At 47.5% G+C, this 25,825-nt stretch overlaps 1 protein-coding gene across 1 annotated transcript in view; it reads right to left on the bottom strand.

Moving 5' to 3' along the window:
• The window catches only part of Trappc10 (trafficking protein particle complex subunit 10), a 65,441-nt gene that overhangs the window by 14,228 nt on the left and 25,388 nt on the right, over positions 1 to 25,825 (bottom strand). Inside the window, exons 4-17 of the mRNA XM_075979812.1 lie at positions 24,832 to 25,028; positions 21,726 to 21,921; positions 18,429 to 18,540; positions 14,907 to 15,154; positions 11,873 to 12,019; positions 11,180 to 11,294; positions 10,754 to 10,830; positions 9,757 to 9,848; positions 7,868 to 8,008; positions 7,499 to 7,611; positions 4,496 to 5,010; positions 3,453 to 3,594; positions 2,083 to 2,241; positions 914 to 1,143 (exon numbers count right to left, since the gene is read on the bottom strand). Coding sequence (XP_075835927.1) covers positions 914 to 1,143; positions 2,083 to 2,241; positions 3,453 to 3,594; positions 4,496 to 5,010; positions 7,499 to 7,611; positions 7,868 to 8,008; positions 9,757 to 9,848; positions 10,754 to 10,830; positions 11,180 to 11,294; positions 11,873 to 12,019; positions 14,907 to 15,154; positions 18,429 to 18,540; positions 21,726 to 21,921; positions 24,832 to 25,028 — 2,484 coding nt within the window. The remainder of the gene's footprint in view (positions 1 to 913; positions 1,144 to 2,082; positions 2,242 to 3,452; positions 3,595 to 4,495; positions 5,011 to 7,498; positions 7,612 to 7,867; positions 8,009 to 9,756; positions 9,849 to 10,753; positions 10,831 to 11,179; positions 11,295 to 11,872; positions 12,020 to 14,906; positions 15,155 to 18,428; positions 18,541 to 21,725; positions 21,922 to 24,831; positions 25,029 to 25,825) is intronic.

Raw genomic sequence — 25,825 nt, 5'->3', positions numbered from 1 at the left:
TTTATCTTCTGCATTCTCTGCACAGGGTGCAGGGAGAAGTTTCTTAACTACTCTTAAGAGACTGTGCCAAGGCTTGAATGCGAATGGCCCCTCAAGCTCATGCTTGAATATTTGGTGTGGCCTTGTTGAGGCAGTGTCGCTGGAGGCAGGCTCTGAGGTTTTAAAAGCCCACCATGTCAGTTAGCTCTGTCTCATGCCTGTGGATCAAGGCTAAGCTCTCAGCCACTACTCTAGTTCCATGCCTGCCTACATGTTGCTAAGCTCCCCACTATAATGGACATGGATTCTAACCCTCTGAAACTGTAAGCCACAAATTAAAGGTTTCTTTTTTAAGTTCTCTGGGTCATGGTGTTTTATCACAGCAACAGACTTGAGGACTGGGAAGGAAAATCTCTTCTACAGAGACTATCTTATACCTTAAGCCACAATGCATTTAAAGTGACTGCTGTCTGAGGCCTGCCCTACTTGTCCTACTGTTCCTGTACCCACACTGCACAATGTACAAGGCTCAAAAGAGGCCAGAGAATTGGAACCTGTATCACAGGAGGAGGACAAACCTTGCAATACTCCATGAGCTGATTTCACATATACCTTTGACCAGAGCAGCAATCTCTCTGAGTAACTTTTAACAAATGCCAGCCCCAGAGCCTCCCTCAATGGAGCATTCCTGGCTGAGTTGACCCAGGGTCTGTGTGACACAGACCCTGCAACTTGGTCACAGGATGCATGGATCCACCCTCCCTCCCAGTGTCATGGTGACTCCTCTCTGGCTGCAGCAAAGTCAGAGTTTTGATGTCTTCTATGGTGGCTGCAGTCCAGTGTACAGGGGAGCACAGGAGGACAGGCTCCACATTCCTCCTACCCAGACAGGCAGAAGCTACTGCCTAGTTGCACAACCCAAGACCCTCTCTACCTTGTGATCTGTGGTGACCATGCAATGGTCAGTTCTCTGCATGTCTTTCTGCTTCCTGTGAGGCTCTGGTGTCCCCAGCATACTGGTATCCCCACCAGATGCTGGAGCTGAAGGCAAAGACAGAACCTCGAGCTCAAACTCGATCACGTGGTATGCAGGTGCAGTGGGAAGACCGATGCTTGTGACCTTGTCAGAGGACTGGATCCGGAGCAAAGCAGAGGAGCACTCTTCTGTGGGAGACAGAAAGACACCTCAGACTTGACTCTGTTTCATTCACCAGTCAAGCAGGGAATAGGCATAATGGGAGGTACTGCCAAGCTCCTGCTGTCCTGTGTACATGAATGAGGACAATGCTAGGCAGGAAAATCCAAGACCCTAGACAGGGCTCCCTAGGAGGTTCACAGGCCAGGCACTGCTCAAAGTGCAGACAGGCAGGGACAGCTCCCACATGGCTGCATGCTCCATTACATAGCAGACTGTAGCTCGACTCATAAAAACCTAGAGGCAGATATTGGGGTTCAACCTGAAGGTCAGAAAAGCAAAACAGCCAGCCACTGGCTCTAACCTCTACTTCAATCTGAAATGGCCACCTGCCTCTTGGAATCTCAGAACAAGACTGTGTGTGAGAGCCGTTCCCTCCCATCTTCTATTCCTCTCTAGGCCTGGGATTAAAGGCATGCACCACTACCGCCTGGTTTCTGTGGCAACCTAGTGTGGCTACTGGGATTAAAGGTGTGTGTCACCAATGTCTGGTCTGTAAGGCTGACCAGTGGGGCTGCTTTGCTCTCTGATCTTACTTATTAAAATACAAATGAAATACCACTACAGCAGACCATCTCCTGCCCCAAGGAAAAAGAAGTAGAAAGTTAGGGATTAGTTTTTGCTCTTTAGTGGTGCCAGGCAGGGGTGCACAGGCCTGGAGGAGCACCGCTGAGGAACATGGTTCCGACACTGCACTCAAGGTTGGCAGCACTTGGCACCTAATGAACACACCATGCTCAGGATATGTCCCTATATGTATGCTTCGTTCAGGGGCCAGCTCAGGCCACCTATAAATGCTGACCTCAGAAGCCAAGACAAGGTACTGCAAAGTGTCAGGGCCCTATGCCTGGCTAGTCTTCTGTCCCTGAAGAGTCTGAACACAAGTGCACCAGCCCTGGCTGCCTTACCTCTTGAGTTGGAGTAGACCACGGCTCTGTTCTCAGCCTGGCACAAGATGAGCATGGCTTCAACATTGCTGAGCTGGAGGCTGTCTCCGTTTTTTACTGCATAATGGCCCGTAGTGACAGTAAACTTGACTTTCTGAGGAATGCCAGCCAAAAGGCTATCTAAATGAAACAAGACAGCAGTTAGGATCGCTGTCCCCCAGAGAGCAGCTGCAGGAGCTGTGGAGAGGTGAAAAGAGTCGCTAAAAGCCCATTAGCCCTGGGCACCTCTCCCTCCTGCCTCACCTTTTCCTCTCAGTGCCAGTCACAGAACTTCCCTGAGAACAAAGGACACCGTGAACCTGAGGGAGGAGGGTGCCCCAGTGAGAAATTGCACTGTTCACTAAGTTACCAAGTCAGACAGGCAGCTCCAGGACAGAGTAAGGAAGTGGGCATTGGAGCTGCTCAGAATGGAGTAGAGGATCAGGCAGGGGAGAGGAGGGGTGAGAGGCCAGAGTCAAGAAAGAAAGGCAGGACAGGGAGGTAAGGTCACAGCAGAAAGGGGAACAGGGCCAGGGCTTCCAAGGAGCAGAGCTCAGGCTGTGGCCAATACATTCCCATGGAAGAGCCCCTAGGGACAACTGCGCATAACCCCTGAGGACATCTGCTGGTGGCCCAGGGAGAAGCTGAAAACTAAAGATGTAGAAAGAACTAAGGAGATTTAACAGACAAAGAAAAAAAAGGAAAAAGCTTTCCATGCTGAGTTTTCCTTTTGTTTTAAATAGGAGGTTTATCACGGCTCACAGCTAGGGCTCAAGTCAAGGACCTGCAACTGCATCTAGTATTGGCCTCTCAAGGCAGCCAGGGCTCTGCATGGAAAGACAGGGCGTGCATGTGTTCACGTGTGCACCTGTGTGTGCATCTGAATGCGCACCAGAAAGCTGCAAATAAAGGCCTTCCCAGTCTAAGACCTGGCCTCTCTGGCGTTCCAGAACATGCCACATGGCAGCAATCTTGTGAGTGCCACTCCTTTTACTTTGAAAGCGTACCGGCAGATCGGAATCTCTGGGTTTCTTAGGGTCATGCTGTGGAGTTAAGCCCACTAGGAACTTTCAAAGAGGAAACCGATTAGAGTGTGAACTACACTCTGTGTGCTGCTACCAAAAGGGAGTCAGGTGTACAAGTTCCCTGCAGAACACCTTTGTGCCTTACTTTCAGATACACATGGTTACTATGCATGGTGGCTAACAATCACAGGACAGAGCTGCAGCCAGTGGCTTCCAGGCCATTTCCACTACTCTTTCTAGGAGAGGAGCAAGGAGCTGGGAAAGATGGTATTGAGACCCTCCCTCGAACCCTCGGTGGCTTCCTGTGTGGCTTTTGGCTCCACTCACCAGCCAGGGGTTCCACATGCAGCTGAGGCTCCTGAGAGTACACGTCGTACTGTACAATGGGGTGGATGTGTGCAAGGACAAACCACACGGGGCCCACCGAGGCCCGTAGCTGTCGCAGTGTGTATGTTCCAGGTTCCTTGGCCTAGGGGCAAAACAAGGTACTTGGTAAGACAACCCTTTCGGTGTTACAAGTTCCCAAGATAAAGACGGGCTGTCCTCTTACTCAAATGCCACCCATCTTCCCTGTAGCCCTCTGTCCTGCCCATCACATCTGCACCTACGCTGCTCCAAGAAACATCTGGCTCTCAAGCCCTTTCTGAGCAACTGATGCTTCTGAGTCAACATTAGTCTCTGATGAGGTAGACACGGTAAGGACCTGTTCGTGGCCCACGTCTGGAAAGGTACTAAGTGAGACATTCAACAGGGTGATTGCTACTAGAAGACCATACCCAGGTGGAGCAAAAACACCTTCCTTCGATCTTGTCTGTGTATGAGGTCAAACAAAAAGGGCATGCTCCATCAGAGCAAAATGTACAGTCCTGACGCCAGGCAGCCTTCAAAGGGAACAGCTTAGAGGCCAGGTCACCTTCAAAAATCTTCTTACAAAGTGAGGGGGTATCTTCACACACACAGGAACTAGCTAAGAAAATCCAATAACCCAGCCAATTAAAAAGCTAAGCAAAAACCTAAACAAAGATGTTCAAAAAACTTCATTCAGTAGCTGGGAATTGTGGTTCATGCCTGTCAAGAGACTGAGACAGGACTGTCACATGCTTGAGACCACTGTAGGCTATACAGTAAATCCCAGGCCAGCCTGGGCTACAGTGTAAGAGCCTATCTCAAAATAAAAACAAAACAAAACTAGGAATAAAATTCATTTAAAAATTAATCAACAACCAAACTACTGTGTAGATACAAAGTTGAATCTTCTCTAGGATAAAGAAAAAACACTGGAAGCCACAGAGGACCTCACAGTGTACTCAGGCTCCCTCCCCATCTCCACCAACTTGAGAGCCATGTCCTGAGCCCAGCCCTACCCATACCTGGGTCCTGAACTCTATCTTGTTGGCTCCTGGCTGCAGAGTCACACTGCTGCACTTCAGGACATGGGCGCCATCCTCCAGGGCCAATCCGGAGGGTGCCTCTAGAGAGGAAACACTTTCCTGCCTCCTCAGGAGCATGTGGACATTCCTACAGATAATGCCTGTGGTGTGCAAGGAGTTATCAGAAGGGCTTCTCTCCAGCATCTCCGACAACTCCAGGGCAGGCAGGCTGTTCTGAGATGCAGGGAACAGGGAGGCTTCGGCTGGGAAGGTGATGATCCCGTTGGAAGTTTTGTGCTTGGTCAGCCACTCAGCTGTCTTCCGGTAGTTGTTTTTTTCAATACTAAAGTGGACGTTGACAGCAATCTGGTCCACGTGGACAGGGATAGGCATCTGGCTGCAAACTGTTATCTCCACTGTCAGGACACCACCCGCATGGACCACAGCGTTGGGAGGGTCAAAATGGAGATCCTTTAGCCGTGCAAAGGAGTGCATGGGGAGCACCACCTTGTGACCTGCAAATACATACTCCATGTCCCACACTCAAGCCACGTTTCCCGCTAGCACCGGAAGATGCTGCCAGCTCAGGAATGTGGGTGTTTATTTAGAACAAAGATTGCAAGCTTCCCAACCTCCCACATTCCTTCTATCACAAAAGCAGACTAGACAGCACTTCCAGAACTCTGGAGATGAAGAAATTAACAGCGGTGAAGATTTCCACAGCTGTTTTGTCACTTTAGGAAGAGCGAAGAACAACTGCTCCCTCCATTTCAAACTAAAACTAGCCAGCAGTCTGATCCCTAGAGTCACCCCCAGGGACTCCACACCCTCCGAAACAGCTCTTAGAAGATCCCTAGGAAAGAAGCCAAGTGCTCCACTGTGCCCTGAAAGTTAGTCCCGGCATCTGCCAGACTATGGAGACAGCAGAGGGACAGCTGCCTATGGTTTGGGGATGTGAGGGGACACGAAAGCATGAAGACATCTTCAGCAGACACGAAGATGGGTGAGAATTCACAGTGTTGTTCTCTCCGAAGTGCCATGGCGATGTTTAGGGAGAGTACAACGCTATAGAACCATTGAACAGGACTGATAAACCAAAGGAGAGTCCGGAGATGGGTTTGGTGGAAATATGCTTAGCAGGCATGAAGCTGAAGCTATGGCTGCGGCTGTGGGTTGACCCATCCAAAACCAACCAACCAACCAAAGTCTGTCCACAAGTTAAGCAGACTTGCCATAGCTGAAGAAGGGGCAAATGCTTTTGGAAGTTGTTTTCACACAAAGAGACCAGGGAGCAGGAAGGAATACCCTCACTCCCATCATTCCCCACACAGCAGCAAGCCAAGAAGGCACACTGAGGTCTGTAAATCAAACCACCATCCTGATGCTGCTGAGAACATCAGGAAGGTGGCTCTGTTAAAGGAAGAGGCGATCCACCTCTGCAGCCGGTGATCACACAACCGGGAGCCAGAACCTTGTGGAGGACTCTGTCATACTCAGCAACTGCTACAGACTGACCAATCTATGCAACCCAACCCAGGCACATCTGTGGTAAATAAAACAAGCCCTGGCCCCCAGAACAAGGGTACTTGGATAAGGGTGTCTGGGAGGTCAAGGGGCATTTACAGGAAGACATCCCCGAGTGCTTGCTGTCTTCTGCATTGTATGTAAGGACATGGCAAGGAAGAAGCTCTCACCAGAACATGACTCTACTGTCAGAACTCAGAAACAAATGCCTGCTATTAAGTCCCTGTGCCACAGCATTTTATAATGGCAGCCTGAAGAGAACACAGTATCTCTTTTTAAAAGGGCTCTTAGTCAACTAAACACAAGGGGCAAAACTATGCAAGTGTCGTCTAGCTACACAAAAACATCAAGTGCATCCCTCCAATCTAACCTTCCAGAGTCTGTAATTCGGAGGCTCCCAGGTGGAAACCCAGGAACAAATTCCAGAGGGTGGATTGGTCTGAAAGACAGTTGGCTCAATGTTTTGGAAATAAAAAGAAAATGGTATAGTAATACATGCCACACCCCATGAGCCTTGAAAGCAGAGTCAAAGAATGCAGTCACGAGAGACTCCATGTAATGGGGTCTCAGAAAGCAGGGGTGGGGGCTGCAGGGCTGGAAGGGTTAAGTACAGGACTCTGTTCTAGGTGATAGAATGGACTGTGGTGGTGAATATGCAAATCTGTGCACACACTAAAAGCCACCGAATTGCATGCTTTAAATAGGAATTCATGATATGTAAATTCTATCTCAATAAAGCAAGATGTGAGAGTAAATGTTCTAAATCAAAAGAGAACTGAAGCCGGGTGGTGGATCTCTGTGAGTTCAAGGCCAGCCTGGTCTAGAGCTAGTTCCAGGACGACAGGCTCCAAAGCTACACAGAGAAACCCTATCTCAAATAAACAAACCAACCAACCACCACCAAACAAACAAACAAAAGAACTGGGACATATATCCAAGCTTAATATGTATGCTAAGAATGAAGTGATATGTGGCTCTTCAGTGGGTTAAGTGTTTGGTATGTGCACACGTGTATCTCAGCAACCACATAAAAGCCGACATGGAGGTGCGTATCTGCTACTGCAGCACTGGGAACAGACAGGCAGAGCTCAGTAGCTCTCTGACCGCCAGCCCAGAAACAACATGCTCCAGGTTCAGTGGGAAACCTTGTCTCCAAAAACACATGGACACACACGTACACACGTGTGTATGCACACACACGTGGTAATGCATGCTTAACACTTGGGAGGCAGATGCCGGCAGACTGTTTCTAGTCCAAGGCCAGCCCTTCGGTCCCTGGGAATGCCTCTTGTGTGGTAAGGAGTCTGGAGCACTCTTCCGTTTCACAGAAGCATGCTAACCTGTTTGGGTGAAGTCTCACTCAAGTTCACCAAAGAGAAAGACCACGGCTGGTGCACAGGCAGGCGCTATGGCTTCGCTCCTCCTCTTTTCATACTGCATGGAAAATGCCCGAGACACAGGATTAGCCACCAGTCTCACCTGGGTTGTCTTCTTGCTGGCTGGCATAGCTGAGGATCTCCTGGCAGAAGTACTTCCGCTCCTCCTCTGTCAGATGATGGTCACTGGCTAGAAGGCTGCTGGTCTGCAAGTAGCTGAAGTGGAGAGTTAAGGGCCAGGAGTGAGGACCTCCCGAGTAGGACGGTGGGCAAAAGGGCTCCAAATATCCTCTCTTGCCTTCAAAGTACAGCCCAAAGGAGAGCTGTCACTTAAAAAAAAAATTTAGAAACTCAAAAGTTAGATTTAAAAAGAGTGGACACTTGCTCTATGCTCCACAGGAGCTACCAGCACACTCATTGTGAGCAACGCCACCATATATCAGACAGTGACAACACTGGACTCAAAGGATACTTTTCCATCTGCCCAAGGTGTTTTTGGCACTCGGCTAGCTGCTTCCTTGTGTGTGTGACAGGTAGGGCCCAGCCCTCAGCCAGGTAATTCTTCAAAGCTCCCTGAAGATACATTTCTGCCTTCTGGGGTGACCTTTTCCTCCTTGCAAAGGCAGCAAACACAAGTTTGTTAGGCATCACAGGGGCCAGCATGGCAGACCCTGACACTTGCACGTCCACAGTCCTCCCACAGCCCTTCCCACCACCCCTCCTGTGAGGAGCCATGAAGGACGGCCAGGGCACCTTCCGAGCAGTAGACTCGTGCTGATAACACGCTGCTCTCAGACATCCGACACTACTACTGTACACCCTTCCTAGCTAGACTAAGGTCAGCGGAAGAACACTTTCTTACTGGCAGGTGGGATGGCTGGGAAAAGAGAAGGGCATGTCCCTAGCCCTGGTGGCTAGCCACAGCCATGCTGCCACACCACACTGGACTCATGCCAACAGTCTACATGGCCCAGCTATTGAGCTTAGGTCAGCTATGACTGGGCAGATACGAGCTGCTTACAGAGACCGAGAGCACCGAAGATTAGACAAGCAAAACCAGAAGGCCTTCCTAGTTCCAAGGAAACCACAACAATGTTCAGAATAAAACCAAGTAAAGTTTACTCCACAGATTCACCAGGGCCTGTTATACTTTGAGGAGATCAGGGCTCCCATTCCTTCCCCAGAGGCTAGGATGCTGGGCTAGCCAGAAGCTAATACTGCCAAGCTCTCCAGGGCATCCTTGGAGAGGAATCTCCATTTCCACTACTCCAGACATAATCAGAATTCAGAAGTCCCAAATTAAATGTTTCTCAAATAAAGTAAAATTTAAACTTAGCAAAATACATTTTTTTTTTCGGGATTCTTTTGGTTCTCCTGTGAAAGAAACACTGTTTGCTTGAAAGGTCCAGAACTTTCCATACCTCTTCAGTCATAACCTCTAGTACTAGAAAGCACCCTAAATCTCCAGTAAGCCGACAGAGTCTGGGGAATCTAACAAGAAGGAGGAGGCAACTGTCACTCAGCTAGTATGTGGCCAAGGTCAACTGAGCCTCCAGGTTCTGAACAGCAGGCCAGTGCCTGGCACTGGGATTCTGTGCCTCTGGATTCTGCAGTGGTCAAGTGCACTAAACTCACAGCACCCAGAGATGTAGTTTCCCCCAAATGCAGAAGTGGAACGTGACTGCTTGAACCTGCTCATAGCTCCTGCCCCGCCGTGAATGAGCAGGCGAGGGACGGCTGCTCCAGAACACCTGGAGCCACTCAGGCATCTGTAAGCCCCATCTAGCAATCCACACCAGTTCTTTTGTTTTCATCTACTAAAATTACTTTAAGTACAGATTTCAAAACTTGGCTTTGAATACACCTTCCCATCCCTTTAGAACTGCTATCTCTTTGCACAGCTTTGAAGCTGAATCCCACTAAGCCAGGCTAAGATTGCTCTTCTTCAGCCAACGAGCAGGTTCCTGTGCTCACTCCCAGCTCACCCCTCCCACCTGCATCCAGGGGGTTTGTGACAAACTAGAAAAAGACTACATGACCAACTACTGTTTACTGACCTGGAAGGCAGGTTCTGAAATAGTTCTCATTACTTATTAAAGTTAATTACAAGATTTTGTGCACAGGTATGTGGATGTGTATCATTAGAGTTAATTAAGTATAGCAGGTCAAAGATCAGTAACAACGGTAATCAGCCAAAAACCTCCCCATATGGTTCTGGAAGAAACTCAAAGACAAAACAATGACTGGCTAATGGATTCTTCCTGTTCCTATCTACCAAGTTATGCAAACTTTACACTCTATGTATAAACCTTCTCATATGCGTGTAAAATGTTTAAAATCAAAGAGGTCACCATCAATTACATGTAAAATTCTGCCAGATCTTTTCCAACGAGCTTGGCAGATCGAATCCTCCCAATACTTGTATACATCTCAATGGTGGCATGGGACAAGTCCTGCGAAAAAATTAAAAGAGCACAATTATGTACTTCAGTTTATTTTTTGCTTTTATGTTTTTAATGATGTGTATGCGGGTGAGGGAGTATGCATATGAGTGCAGGCGCTAGAAGCACTGGATGCCCCTGGAGAGTGCGTTATAGGCCATTCAATATGGGTCCCGGGAAGAAAACTGGGTCCTCTGCACAAGCAGGGCATGTTCTCAATCACTGAGACTGCCCTCTAGACCTGTACTTGAATTTTCAGGGCACACCTTACATTTACTTTACCCAAAGCTGCAGCAAAATACTGAGATGAAACAGCTTTCACCCTGTATCCACTTTCAAACTGTCACATGACATGCCATAATTTCCACACATGATCAGCAACTTGTACACGTGTTATGAAGCATGTGATGAGAGACAGCCATGGGCTCACACAGTGTAGCAGACTTAACTCCCTCCCTGGTTCCGTCTGCACATACCCGTCCTGGCACTCTTCCCACCCACACAGCACCTTTGCAGGTGCTCCCAGCTCATGGTCTGCCTTCCACTGCTTCCTGGAACCACTCAAATTCAACCTTTCAAATCCAGCATGATAGCTCCGCCCAAGCACAAATGGGCACTTTTCACAAAGAAGAGTATTCACAATCTATTCTTACAGATTCTACTTAGTAAATGGGAAAACCTACATTGAGCTAAATTTAATTATTTCAATGTTGTGCTTGTGCCTAACTATAGTATCAGGGGCACTAACATGTGATCAGTTACCCAGTGTTTATACAGAGCCCCCCAGCATACTAAGTAAATTACCATAACAATGAGGGGTCTGAAATACCAGTGCATCCAATACCAAAGGCCATGCAGAAGAACAAAGCCAGCTAGGGTGGCTCTGTGGACAGAGGAGGGATTCTTGCCACACTTACCAAGTAGTGCTTTTCAAAGGCTTCTACTGATGACAGCGCTTCCTGGAGTTTCTTGTAAGGACTCTGAGCTGTGTTGGCTGAAACACAAAGGTAGAGCGTACTTACACGGCAGCAGCATAATGGTCACGTGTGTTCACTCCCTTTCAGACCTCAGGGTGGTGACCAGACTCTTACAGACATTGCAAAAACACTAACTTTACCAGTGTGGCCCAGATTATGATGTCTATTCCTTTCCAATTTATGACACAGCCCAGGACCCTCCCAGAAAACTGTTCTCTGAGACTGGACTTCCCAGAAACATGCACCACCAACACTGAAATAGGACATGACTCATGAGCGGCAGCACAGACTCGCACACTCTCTGAGTCCCCCGCAGACTGCACTCTCACATCAGCAGCCCCCACCGTGCTCCAGCAGTGATCATACCTGTTTCAGGTCTCTCAGCCCCTAATCCCGCCAAAAGATCAACTGTTCTGTTGAGATCTTCTGAGTTGGGGCCCTTTTCCGACACAAGTCCACACAGGTACCCTAAGGACTTTAGCTGTTGAGGGAAACCCATAGTTCGAGTTCATTTGTTGTAAGTCAGTAGGCAATCCACAAATGTTGTAAATATATAATCCTGACGCCCGTTCATCGTGGGAAAAACTTAGCTTTCTTATCTAAATGGTCTGAATTTTATAGCACCCCTTATGGGATTGCTGCCAGCTCACACCTTTTTCAGGTTAGTTCCAGAATAGAGCTGAGGTTGTGAATCCGCTCCCTGTCATTCAGCTAACTGTGCCCCACTTTTTAAATGACAGATCTATGTGCACCCCTCCCCACTGTGCCCTGCCCCTGCAGTCCACCCACAACACACACTGGCCCATCCCTGCATCTCTGCAGCCTACTGCACCTCTTACCTGCCCATCCCCGACACTGACACTGTCTCACTTGTCACCTGCTAAAGGAGCTGACAAGAACTAAGAAACTCCGACCCATTGCTGTGTTCAGATGCACTGTAAGGACGTGAGAGTATCCAAACTAGTCTAAATAATCTAGATTTCTCCTAACAGCCCATGCTATCTGCCACACAGGCACCCTTAGAGACAATGCAAACACTTCACACACAGTAGCAGGTACCTTTTCCATTGCATAGCTCCACAGTCCCACCATGTGGGCAATGTTGGAGTCTATCTGTGCCCGGTCACAGCAGCCTTCTATCCTCTGCAACACCTCCAGACAGCTCAGGAATACCCAGCAATCTAGAGCACCGGGTGGGACAGAGACCTACGAGGACAGAAGTACGTGCACATGAGGATGCTCTCAGACAGTGTAGCACAGCCATGACCCACAAAGTTACAGAAGGATAACCTATCACACGCCACAGACAGGAGTAACCTGTGTACAAACGTATCTTTGAGTCATGTGTCTGGTGACAATAGAGGACTTAGTTTGCATACAATTTTCAGTTACATATTTTAAAACCTTATTTGGAAAAGTCTATGTGAACTGGAGAGTTGGCTCAGCAGTTAAGAGCACTTGCTACTCTTCCAGAGGATTCAGGTTCAATTCTCAGAATTCACATGGTAGCTCAAGACCACCTATAACTCCAGTCCCAAGTATTCAATGCTCTCATCTGGCCTCTAAGGGCACCAAGCACACGTATGGTATACAGACATACATGCAGGCAAACACTCATACACAGAATATAAACAAATAAATGCCTACGGAAAGCTGACTATCACCTGGCTCAGCATGAGGCCTGGCTATATCTGCCTAGAAGGTGAGAGGGGAGCACCAGGACCTCAGGTGACTTTGTGGGCACACTAAGAACAGACTGTTTAACAAAGCAGAAAAGACATCAATAACATTCAATAGCAACAGCTGAATGCTTTACAACAGATCAAAGCAGTGTTAGAATTAAAGAATTCCTATAGCTTAGGCAGATACATACTACAACATGCACACAGACTCTATTCAACACTCCAAGTTTGCCTGGAGCATCATCACCACAACTGGTGACAGCCCCAGGAAGGCCTCTGGCCCACAACCAACTCTAAGTGCACCTTCCCCTGATGACTGACATGGTTTATCTTGTAGCTGATATCTCAGTTTTGGTGAACATGCTACTTGGATCTACTCAAAGTGAAACACAAGTGAATCCTGCGCTGGTGGCATGTGAAGGCCACCTTGTGCTCATGAGACACACTCCCGACAGCCTCCTTTAGATCCCCTGAGCCCAGAGAGTGTAGAGGCTGGAAAGAAGTCGGGGTGCCCTCAGTGTCGCTGTAGACGATAGCATGGTCAGTTTCATCCTAGCATGGAAAAGCTCCCTTCACGGTTGCACGGCTTCCATCAGAAGCAGGCACGCTAAGGTATCAGCACTAGAACCCACAAGAGCATGCCCCTTGGGATGGCAGCATCCCCACCTCCCACACTAGGGTGAGTGGGGAGGCATTATCACGACAGGCTGCAAGTCTGTGAGCCTAAGTGAACATACCATTCCCCCGTACACGCTGGAGAATGAAAGACCCTGGAGAGGACAGCACAGAGACCCACTAGAGCAGGGTTCCCCCACCAAGTATCATCATAGGTGTCACTGTAGAGAACTAGTTCTCCTACTTACTTGATTACATAAAAGAAAAATAACTTGGTAAAAATAATTGGATTAAAAAGAAAAAGAGGGGGTACCATGGAGATGCCTTAATAGGTAAGAGTGTTCCCTCTGAAAGCATAAGGACCTGAATTCAAACCCCAGTACCCACATAAAAAGCCAGGCATGGCTGCACATACATAAGCTCAGTGATGGAGGGTGGAGGGCAGAGACAGATAGATCCTGGGAGCTCACTAACCAGTCACCCTAGCCAAAACATTGGGTTTCCAGTGCAGCGAAATTCTTTCAATTGTATTTTATGTGAAATATGTATATCTATACACCACATCTGTGCCTGGTGCCCAACGAGGCCAGAAGAGGGCACTGGATTTCTTGAGACTAGAGTTATATATGGTTAAGAGCGGACGTGTGAATGCTGAGAATCAAACTTATGTCTTCTGGAAGAACAGCCAGCACTTTTAACTGCTGAGCCATCATGGCTCCAGCCCTAAGAGACTCTGCCTTAAAGAAATAAGGTGGAGAGCAATAGGCACAACCACAAACACGTACTCTCCTCACACATGACCACAACGTGCATAAAGCTTTTAAGATTATTTCAAAGATATGTTGGGCCTCTCATTTAGTATTGTAGGGTATAAAACAAAGTTATTGTATTATGAAATACTGCCCTACCAATATTTTAGTGAACAGAGCAAATTTACATCTATTTCTTGAATCTGAAGTGTCTCCCACAGGCTCATTATTGAACTAGCCTCCAGCTGGTAGCTGTGTTACCTTTAGCAGATGAGGTCTAGCTGGTGGAGGAGGGCTCTGGGGCAAACTCTTGAAGGTTATTGACTGGCCCCTGGTTCTGGCTTGTTCTGTTTCCTCATCCGCTGAGATGGGAGGAGCCTCCATCAGACACTCTGCTTACTATGTAGGGCTGAAAACCTCTAGAGCCATGGGCCATTTCCTCTAAGCTGAAAACCTCTAGAGCCGTGGGCCATTTCCTCTGAGCTGAAACCTCTAGAGCCGTGGGCCATTCCCTCTAAGCTGAAAACCTCTAGAGCCGTGGGCCATTCCCTCTAAGCTGAAAACCTCTAGAGCCGTGGGCCATTTCCTCTGAGCTGATTCAGTCAGCTGTTCACAGCAACGGCATGTGGCTGACATGGCTCTCCACAGGCTCTCTGGGCCTTACAAGGATGATCCCTTGGGAAGCCTGCAGCAGGTCATGGGATGACAAGCCCCTGGGCATGGATGATGAAGGTTATGTAACAATACCCTATGGCTCTGGGTAAGACACTTTGGAGGTTTCAACTGAGAAATGTGGATCTGACATCCTATGTATGCACATGTGAAGTTTCTGGGCAAAGAGGCCTCTGAAACACCATCTTTCTGAAGTATGCGTGGCTCCAGGCAGTGAAGAGATCAGTACCCCTTAGGTGAATTACTCTCAAAAGAATTAAGATACTTCTATCACTTCACGTAACAATTCAACCCCTTCCTGCCACTCACTGGCTTCCTCACATACTCATTAGGCCCAACACTTCCCAGGGTAAGTGGGGAGAGGAGCCAACTCACTTCTAGGAGCTTCAGCTCCTGCACACAGCTGTGCAGCAGCTCCAGGGCACGCTGAGCCACCTCCCATGGTCGCTGTAGGAAGAGGAGCAAGGTGCACTGGCGGGAGAAAAGGTAGCTTCGCAGGTCCAGCAGTGTGGCTTCTTGCCTCTGTATCAACTCACGCTTCTCCATGTCTATGGGCTTACGGAGCACCAGTCCATTCCAGCTCTTCACCGGCTGGCAGAAAAAAGTCAGCCAGTTGGCACCATCTAAACAAACACACACCATGAAAGATGCTGACTTGCAGGCACTTCACCTAACTAAAGTTCCTGCCCAGACCACCAGGTCTCATACAGGAGCAGGCAGCTTTCCGACCAGCTACCACTCCCCTGCCCCACCAATCACCTAGTGCTTTGGGATGGGGTGGCTCCTGTAAGTACACCCATTTGGATCACGGCATTGGTGGTTGAACAGAGTACATAGCATCCTACCATGCCCAAGAGGTCCTGTGTAGGTATACAATGAGTAAGGCAGTCACCTTGATGTTCACAAGCTGTAGAGCTGGGGGCATCTATGCTTACCTTACTCACTTCGTAGCTCCTCCTACCAGCTCCTTGAGGGGAGGTACTGGAGGACAGGATGAAGGACAGGGAAGAGGGTGCAGCAACCAGGGGAAAGGCAATTCCTGTCAGCTTCCCAGCAAGGTCCCCAGGTCTAAATTATAGCCTTGATACTAAATATGATCTTAAAACAAAAATCTATGGTGCTGGAGAGATGGCTCCATGGTTAAGAGAAACTGCTGCTCTTCTAGAGGACCCAGGTTCAAACCCCAGCACCCACACGGCAGCTCACACCTGTCGGTAACTCCAGTTCCAGAGGATCCAACACCCTCACACAGGCATACATGCAGGCAAAACACCAATGTACATAAAATAAAATAAATCATTACATAAAAAAGAATCTATACTAACTCATTTCATCTGTATGATTTGACCTCACAGCCACTCCATGCTCAACCTGGTAACTGACATCATTCAACAGCTGACGTGTCAACCCAGCTTGTAGCCTCCCTGACCACACCCACTGTGATCACCTAAGTGGACCTGCTGCATCAAGCCTGGTGATACCACACAGGCAGTTCGCTTTGTCAGAATTTATGGTCACTGTCATGTTCTATTTAGGCCTCTGGGCAAATGACACTTCCCAAGAGGGGTGGTCTCTGACATCGCTTTTCTCAAATCCCTTCTATGTCCATGACTACTCCTGCTGCAAATGGAGCTGATCTCACTCATGTTCAAAAGGCCACCCCACGAGAGCAGGATTCTGCACTGCTCCTAACTGCGTCCAGAGGTGCTCCAGAAGTCCATGATGAGGCAATCCTTTCATTCCGCTACAAAACTTGGCCTGGGCTTATTTTTAGATTTTAAACTGTCCCACATTACTTAATTAAGATTTTGCAGGGCAAGATTTCTCTGTGTAGCTTTGAAGCCTGTTCTAGAACTCATTCTGTAGACCAGGCTGGCTTTGAACTCACAGAGTTACACATGCCTCTGCCTCCTGCATGCTGGGGTTAAAGGCATGCTCCACCACGGCTCAGCTTTTTTTTTAATTGAGAAAAAACAAAGAAATTGTGAGAAGTATAAGAACAATTTTATATTGAAAAGAAGTGTATATATTACATGGATATGTATTAGAAAAATAAATGTGAGAGGGCTGGAGAGATGGCTCATCAGTTAAGATCATTGGCTGCTCTTTCAAAGGACATGGGTTCAATTCCCAGCACCAGCATGGCAGCTCACAACTGCCTGTAACTCCAGTTCTGGAGAACCTGGCATCCTCACACAGACACACAGACACACAGACACACACACACACACACAGGCAAAACAACAATACACATAAAAAAATAAATCTTTAAAAAAATAAATGTGAGAAACAGTTCCTCTAGTTTAATTAGCAAATGTTTTACTTTGGTTATAGACTGGTATCTAGATATTAGCAGAGTAAGGCATCCAAACTATTATATAAGGATTGGTCTGGACTAGGGGTCAATTAGCGACACTTTGAGACCCATCTCAGAACTACGGCAGGCCCAGGTAAGCTGACTGTCCTAGTAATTCATCATTCCGCAGGTTCTCACCTGTTGCTACAGTCCCTAGACATCACTGCTTCCTTCAGACACAAGGACAAGGTTCTTAAAAACATGTCTAGCTTTGCCTGGGGATTGGGAGGGCAAGGAGAAAACAACCCAGGGGACATCTGCACCTACGCTTAGGAGACAGCTCAAATACTGTGCATCCTTTAACAAAAATAGCTGGGCATTTGATTGGGTCTTTGGAGAGATGCCATGACAGTGCAAACAAGAAAGAAAGAGAAAAATGTCTCAACAGGGACTGAAGAGATAGCTCCGTGATTAAGAGTGCTTGCTGTTCTTGCAGAGGACCCGAGTGCAGTTCCCAGCACCCAGATCAGGTTAGCTCACAATTACTCTAACTCTAGCTCCAGGGGATTCAATGCCTTTGTCTGGCTTTCTTAGGTACCTGCATGTACATGTGCGTATACACAGAGGCATATATGCACATATGGGTAAATTTTAAAAAATCTTTTTTCTAAGAGTCTCAACATATGCTACTGTCTCTATCTAAATAAACAATGAAAACAGGATGACTTATTTTATTTATTACTATTATCAAATTTTTTTTTTTTTGATCACTTGTTTTTTGCAAGACAGGGCTTCTCTGTGTAGCCCTGTCTGGCCTTAAACTCAGATCTGCCTGTTTCTGCCTCCTAAGCACTGGAATTAAAGGCATGCACCAGCACCACCCAGCCAGTTCTTTTATTTGTGTGTATATGTGTATACCTGTTTGTATGTATGCACATATGTGCATGTGGAGGCCAGAGATCAGTGTTGGTTATCTTCAATCGCTCTCTCATTTTTTAGGGCAGGGTCCCCCCCACCCCCGAATCCCAAGCTTGCTGAATGGAAGAGTGGCTGACCAGTGAGCCCCTGCCATCGGACTGCAAGCACACACCAGCACACCCAGCTTTCAGATGAGTTGTGGGGATTCGAAGTCAAGTCCTTGTGCTTCACCGAGTGTGTGTATGAAACAGTGCAAGCCCTTTACCTACTGTCTTTCTCCCCGGCTTTCAACTGCTTTCTATGTGTTTCCATTGTAGTAATTTTGTAATTTTAAAAGAATTTAGAACTACTTAAATGTTTGACAGATCAATGGTGCTCCTGGGATAGTGTCACAGTAAGCTCACAGAAGGAACGCTGAGGGCCGCAGACACAGAAGGACATCTACTCTCCTGAGAACTATGTAACCTGAAAGGAGCTTTGTAAGTGCTTTTACTACTTGAGATTCCTCAAAAAGTGACAATGAGTAATTCTTAATTATCTATTTTATTTCCAACAGGAATGAGAGTACCCCTTATAATTTGCATAAATAACAGCAAATGATTAATTACAGGACAAACAGACTAGCTGAATGAAAAGTAGGGGAACTGCTGAGCAATGGCTTAGTGGTTGAAGCATCTACTCACCCCCAGCTCCAAAGTTGACCACATACTGTGAGAACAGGGCATCCAGCTCGTCGTACTGTACCAGGGCATCTTCAAACTGCTGCAGCATCTCAAAGACAAAGGCAAGCTCCTCCTGTCACCAAAACACCAGTCAGTTCCTGAAGCCACATCAGCCATGGAGAGCAACAGTGCTATCTAGGATCACAAAGCCTCTATAGCACATCAGCCCTCACTCACATAGGAGGATGGAGAACACAAGGGAGAAGGAAAAGCCAAGGCCAGGTCTAGCCTTCCAACAGCACTGGACATAGCTGGTCACAGTGGTACCCATTACCCGAGTTACATGATAACCCAGCCTTTCGCTCTTCCAGGTCCACAGCTGCCTCTTTTCTTGAGCTTCCTACTAATCTCCACACAGCTTATTTTTTGGCCTCTCCCTAGATGTTTATGTCCCCTGTTCAGACTTGTGCTTGAGGCCCTAGAACTTCTGACCCCTGGTGCCGTCCTTCTCCACTCTGACCAGTTTACAGTAGATTCATGAAAGTGATATGTGAATATCACCTTGGTGCTGGTGTGTGCAGCACAAACAGCTGCTTAGTATTTGTTGAATGAAACAACAAACAGGGATGGCCAGGGGCCAAGTTCCTCTCTCCCCACCCTGACCCCAATTTCTATCATTGTAATTACTGTAATTTGCCTTACTGTAAAGGAAAAGTCAGAGGGTCAAACACATCTGTGTAAATCCACACTGAAGCACTCAGATCCACTCCATGTGGTCGCAATCACTGTTCTTACAGCCTGGAGCACCACACGGCACTCAAGGGAAAGGGATCAGGAACACAGATGGAACCCACAGCCCACTTCAGATCCTGACTCCAGCCTCATCAGCCCTTCCAGCTGCAGCTGGGCTGACCAGAAGCCTGGGCCTTTGGTTCCTCATCTGGTTCCTTACCTGGATAGTGGAGTTGTTCCCTCTGAATGAGGATTAAATTCCTGTCTGCAAATCCAACACACTCCTGGCACAGTAACGAGGTTGTGCATTCAGCTGTTACCTGTAACCCAGAGGGGAGCTGCAGGAAAGCAGCTAGCTTGACCTTTGAAGCTGAGGACCCCTCCAGTTCTGTGTCTTGCTGCCTCTGAAAACACTACTAGACAGTGTCTCACAGACACTGCAGGATTCTCCCGATTTCCTTCCTTCCTTTCCTTTCCTTCCCTTCCTTTCCTTCTTTTCTTTTCTTTTTTGTCAAGTGCTTTTCAGGCTGAACAAGAAGTTAATCTTTTTCAATTGTGGTATTAGATTTTTCTTTCAAGATAGGTTTTCACTATTTGGCCGAGGTTAGCTTCAAACGTGTGATCTTTCTGCCTCCAGCCTCTCAAATACTAGGATTACATGCCTGGCTGGCATGCACCAGCTTACCTATACAGCAGTGTAAAGTACATCCACACTTAATAAGCAACATCCATAACCTTTTCATCCCCTCAAGCTGTAGAGCTTGGCCATCCCCTTCATGGCTTGTGTGTGAAACAGGCTACTCCAGGAAGCTGATCTAGGCAGCAGCATGCAGCAAAGCCCTGTGCAGGTTTCTTTCACAAAGGCATAGGTTGGACTCTTTCCTCATTCCCTCCATGGTTGCTCTTACTTTTAATCTGAACTACTTTCAGATTTATAAAAATCTGTTGCAAAGAAAACGATGGTTTGTACAGAATTCTTCGTCAGTTTCCCGCCACACTGACACCTCATGTAACTGCAGAACCATTCTCAAATTCTGAAATCACTGTTTGTACTAAACTATTAACTACACAGCTCTGACTTGAATTTCATGAAATTCATTCATGCACCTAACTCTTACTTTATGTATATGGATGTTTTACTTACATGTATGTCTGTGTACCATGTGTGTGCAATGACCAAGGAGGCCAGAAGGAGGTGTAGGTGTCAGTTACCCCTTGGAGGTGGACTTATAAACAGTTGTGAGCTGTCATGCTGATGCTGAAAATCAAACCCAGATCCTCTGCAGCTAGTGTGCTTAACTGCTGAGCCATCTCTTCAGCCCCTGTATCTTCATCCATCAGTCCACCCACTCTTCTACCCATTCTTTCATCTATCTATCCACACACCTATGCATCTGTATATCCATCCTCCCACCCATCCATCCACTTGCCTCCCCAGTCCATCTAACCATGTATCTATCCACCCATCCACCCATCCCATCATGTATGGTTCAAACTGACCTCTATCCTAATTCCGGCAATTTGTCTTCATCTAGTCATTCCCCTTCCTTGTCTGGAATTCCTAGACTAAGCTTAATAAGCTTCAAAAGTGAGGAGACAGAGCCATTAGAAAGGTGTCTACAATCATATAGAGCTGGATGGTGGTGTCCCACGCCTTTAATCCCAGCACTTGGGAGGCAGAAGCAGGTGGATCTCTGTGAGTTCAAGGCCAGTCTGGCCAACAAAGTGAGTTCCAGGACAGGCTCCAAAGCAACACAGAGAAATCCTGCTTTGAAAAACCAATAAATAAATTATATATATATATATATATACACATATATATATATACACATATACATATACATATATATATATATATATATATATATATATATATATATATATATATATATATATAAAGCATACTCAAATCTCCTGACCTGTGCTAAACCTTCCTAACAACCTTAGATGCTTCAGAATAAGAAAATCCAATTTCTAATCAGGACGGGTCTTCTATTTATTCAAAATATGCCATTTCTTCAGCAATGAATGCATGGCTGATATCTAAACATGATGCTTATGCTTTCCCAGTCAAAAGATGGGGGAAAAGCAGAGAATTCTAAGAGCAAAGGTCCTGTGCCTGCACTACTACAGCTCCGCATCACATGGAACCCAAGAATTTTCCCCTTCAAAAACAAAAGGCTGATTGCAAACAACAATTCAAAAGCCTAAATAATTTGGTGAATTCCAGTAAAGAAATGGCTTAACACAATCCTTTACTGAAGCCTGGAGCTAGGGATGCTCCCAGAAAACACCCTAAACCCCAGTGTCTGGACAACAGTGAACCAGCACACCCATATCAGTCATTCTCCAATGCTGGGCGCCTCTGCCTAACTCACGGCAGACTTTACAAGCCCCTATGTCCAAAAAAAACAAAGATGAATTCAATGAGGTGGGGCAGTGTTGAGCTGTGAGGCAGCAGGAGACCCACAGAACTCACGGTCATCTGCTTACAATGAAAACACCACTCTGGGCTCCACAGCTGGCTCTGAAAGCCAGTAGGAACTAGCCTGAGAGCTGCCTCCCGCCGTCAGAAGAGGCCAGTACCTGAACCATGAAGTATTCACAGAAGCTCCAGCCTGGCTCTGTTCTCTTCTCCCTCAAGGTCCGCATGTCATCCTCAAACTTGCCAAGATTTTTGGTAAAAGACATGAGCAGCAACGTCCTGAGTTTGGTCAGGAAGGCATTCCAGGATTCCTGAGTTCGAGAAGAGTCTTTCAAGGGGTCAGAGAGCACAACACACCTGCAAAGACACGAAGGGCAGGCTGGGAAAACCTTGGGACAACACACTGGCTCAGCTGAGCCTCCTTCCCAAACTCCCCAGAGCCTCTCCTGCTTTTCTTCTCCCATCAGTGAGAGCCCTCAGGGAGGGGCCAGAACAGGGCACTGCTGCCTGTGCAGGAAGCACTGTGAGTCTGCAGGGATGGAGTCAGAGTGGGACTGAAGAGGAGTGGCCCCTGCAGGATGGTTGTGACACAGAAGCCACAGCACCCTCAGTTCCCAATCCTCGTTCTCACACGCCTCACAAACTCTACCAGCTCCTAATGCCCTCAACTCAGGATGGGAGAACCACAGTCCAACTGCAGCACCGGGCTTCACCTCCCCTCACTCCAGCCTGGGTTACTGAACATGCCATGTCCTCCTTCTCCCTCAGCACTCTCTTCTTCACTTGCCGTCTCTTCTACACAGAACCCACTCCACTGGTCACTGAAGTACATCCTGGGAGACCCCTGCAGCGAGCCCTAGCCCTCCCCGTAGATCTGCTTCTACCACCACACCATGACTCTGTAAGGACAACATTAAGACAGATGACAGACAGGTGTGATGCGATTTAACTGCAAGGAGACTGTGCCCATGATGCAAATAAACCTAAACTCAGAAACGATTTTAAAATCTTAATAGGCATCAACAGTTTTCCTTAAGAAAAATCTTATTCAGTTGCTAGCAAACAGCGAAACGAACCAACTCTATTCCAGCACATCCCCTCAGGGACAGCAGCTTCCATGGAACCACCAAAGGTGAGGCAGCATAGAAAAGTCAGCCGTTCCATCACCCACTCAGTAGGCACTGATCCCTCCCAGAAGGGCAGAAGGCAGGGCCAGCCCCACCTGAGGTCACCTGTCAACAGGAGCTGCAATCGCCAACACCCTTGTTGAGCAGCAGCACAGTTTCCTATACTCTCCACACTGCAGGGAAGGAACCTACAACACACTCTTGAGGCAGGCTTTCCTCTACCAGCCCGTGGCTACCTACCTACCCAGCAGTCCCCATGCTGCATCACACTGTCATTCCCTTACTCCTTCCTTGGTAGGCCTTTCAACTCCCACGGTCTCTAGGTCATCATCTGCTTGCATGAATCAGAAAGGTGGGGCCCAGCACAGCTACTATGCAAGGAATGAAGTCTCATCAGGAGACCATCAGTGTTTCCCAGAGCACAGAGCAGTGGAGCCACTGCTAGCAGGGCACATGGGAGGAGGAGCTCCATGGAGGGCCTCATACACTGATGCTACCACCATCTCAAACAATCACTGAGTCAGCATCTGACTTAGCAGTATTTGCCAAAGGTTTGAAGAATGCACAGAACCTATAGCCACACAATTTCCCTTTAAGGTGTTTATCCTAAGGAAGTAGTTAAGGACATTCATAGTATCTAAGCTGAAAAGACACATACAATGTTGTCTAGAATAACAGTAAGCAAACAAGAGCCCAACAGTCTTTGAGGTGTCTAGAAATAACATATGGCTTATTAATGTAAGACATTATAATGTACTGACTAGCAATAACGGGGCAGAGAACTCACAATATACTAAGGTGACAACAGCAGCCATCAATGTTGCACAGAATGACAACACTCTAAAGACACACAGAAAATGCTCTGCCCTAGGTTGCTTTCCCACTTACTTCATGTAGCCTGCCTGTACTTCCTGGCTCATCCCCAACCCCAGCACACCTCCCTCAGGCTCCCAAAGCAGGCTGGCTATACTCTTATAGGTTCTTGCAGCATGGGAACACTCCACTGGAGTGGAAATGACAACCTGTAGCACCAGGATGATGGAGGAAGGACATTGGTTAAATAAAAGATGGAGGAAGGTCATTGGTTAAATAAAAAGAAACTGCTTGGCCCTTATTGGTTAGAATATAGGTGGGCGGAGTAAACAGAACAGAACACTGGGAGGAAGAGGAAGTGAGCACAGACTCCACATCTCTCCTCTAGGGAGCAGACGCCTCAGAGAGACGCCATGCTCCCAGCTCCCAGGCAGACGCACGTGATGAAGCAAGCCGCCAGATCAGACATGCTGAATCTTTCCCTGTAAGACCAGAGCTACACAGATTATTAGAGATGGGTTGATGGGGATATCAGAATTAGCCAGTAAGAGCTAGAGCAGAATGGGCCAAGCAGTGTTTAAATGAATACAGTTTGTGTGTAATTATTTCGGGTAAAGCTAGCCTTGCGGGCAGCGGGGTGCTGGGGACGCAGCCCATGCCGCTCATATTTCTTTTTCTTTCTTTTTTTTTTTTTTGGTTTTTCGAGACAGGGTTTCTCTGTGGCTTTGGAGCCTGTCCTGGAACTAGCTCTTGTAGACCAGGCTGGTCTCGAACTCACAGAGATCCGCCTGCCTCTGCCTCCCGAGTGCTGGGATTAAAGGCGTGCGCCACCATCGCCCGGCGCTGCTCATATTTCAACACCAGGACAGGGTCCAGTCTCCAGTGCAAATCCATGAGACCCGGCTATCAGCACACGAGTCAGCACAGAGCCAGCTGACCAACTGGGCACAGCAGTGCGAGGGAGAGAGAAGTTAGAGCAGGCACAGATGGGCAGTAAGCCACTGTAACGAAGGGATGAAGCTGGCGTTCTGCAACTTCCTTCCAGGAATTTTTAACAAGTGGACTATAAACAGAGAAATGTGTGTCCCACAGCTGAAAAGCTGTTTAGGGAACTCTACACTATTCAAGGACTGATCTTCCCCAGGACAACTTAGCCCAGAAGCCTCTCTCCTTAGGCTGCACACTTAGAGAAGATCTGCTAGGCCAGGAACTGCAGGATGGAGGGGCTGGGAGTGGTGTCCAGCACCCTCTGTAGTTTTCTAGACTGGTTGAGTCAATGGTTATCACTGACATCAACCAAAAAGGGTAAAATGCAAGACACGCTTACCTGTCACTCTGTTTATTACAAAAGTCATTTCTTATTTTGTCCACAATAGAAGTTCGAGGAAGGATGTTGGTTTTGTTTTTCTTCTTGGCATCATTTTCAACTACCACTATTAACCAGTCCACAGAGCTATGCGCTTTCAGAACATTCTGCCACTTGGTGAGGTCATCTTTTACCGTAGCTTTGTACACTTCAGTATCCTAAAAATAAATAAGTCACTGTGAAGGCAAGCTCTCCAATGCATGGGATATCAATAACAAAAAGACACTAGTCACAGCATGTTAAAACATCGGGGCAGCCAGGGGGTAAACTGGAATGGAGAAAAGCCCAGAGGCCTGAGCCTAAAGTGCCATGCTCAGTTTCACACCTGTCCCAGCCCCAGTACATTCTGGCACCCAAAGGCATGAGATACAGCACACAGGCTGAAGAGCTGAGGTCACCCAAGTGACACTGTCCATGAGTGAGAAGGAGCTTTGGTCAGGGTCTGTGCCTAAGCCCCATAAGGCTAACACAGACATGGGTCAGCCAGGAGCCTAGCCTCCTGACGGCTGCCCTGTAGCCTCTAGGAGCTCTAGGGTCCTGATCCAACCTCACGCCCCTTGACTTCTCCACATAAGACCAAGCTCCCTCAAGCTGCCCCAGCTCACAGAAGCTGCTCCTCTCAAACTCAGTTCTACTTCTCTCTCCCAGGACTAACCCAAGTGGTCAGATAAAGCACCCCTCCCCAACGAAGCCAAGGAGCCACAGCACAGAATTCCTCTTGTTGGTTGTTCATCTCTAGTGCTCCTATGTACCATACTTAAAATTCCATTTACACTTAGAAAACTAAAACCAAGATTCAAGGACTGGGGCTGGCTTTGGTGAAGCCCTTGTTCAGCATATGCCTTGGGTTCAACAACAACAAAAGATACCACAATTCAAAAATTTGAGTTAACACTTTTAGAAACAACTATTGTTTAACTACACATACTCCTTTTAAATGTATACAATTTATTTG

The sequence above is a fragment of the Microtus pennsylvanicus genome, chromosome 7 (assembly GCF_037038515.1).
Source record: "Microtus pennsylvanicus isolate mMicPen1 chromosome 7, mMicPen1.hap1, whole genome shotgun sequence".
NCBI lineage: Eukaryota > Metazoa > Chordata > Mammalia > Rodentia > Cricetidae > Microtus > Microtus pennsylvanicus.
Note: the sequence above shows the minus strand (reverse complement) of the source record. Positions and strands in the feature narration are given on the sequence as shown.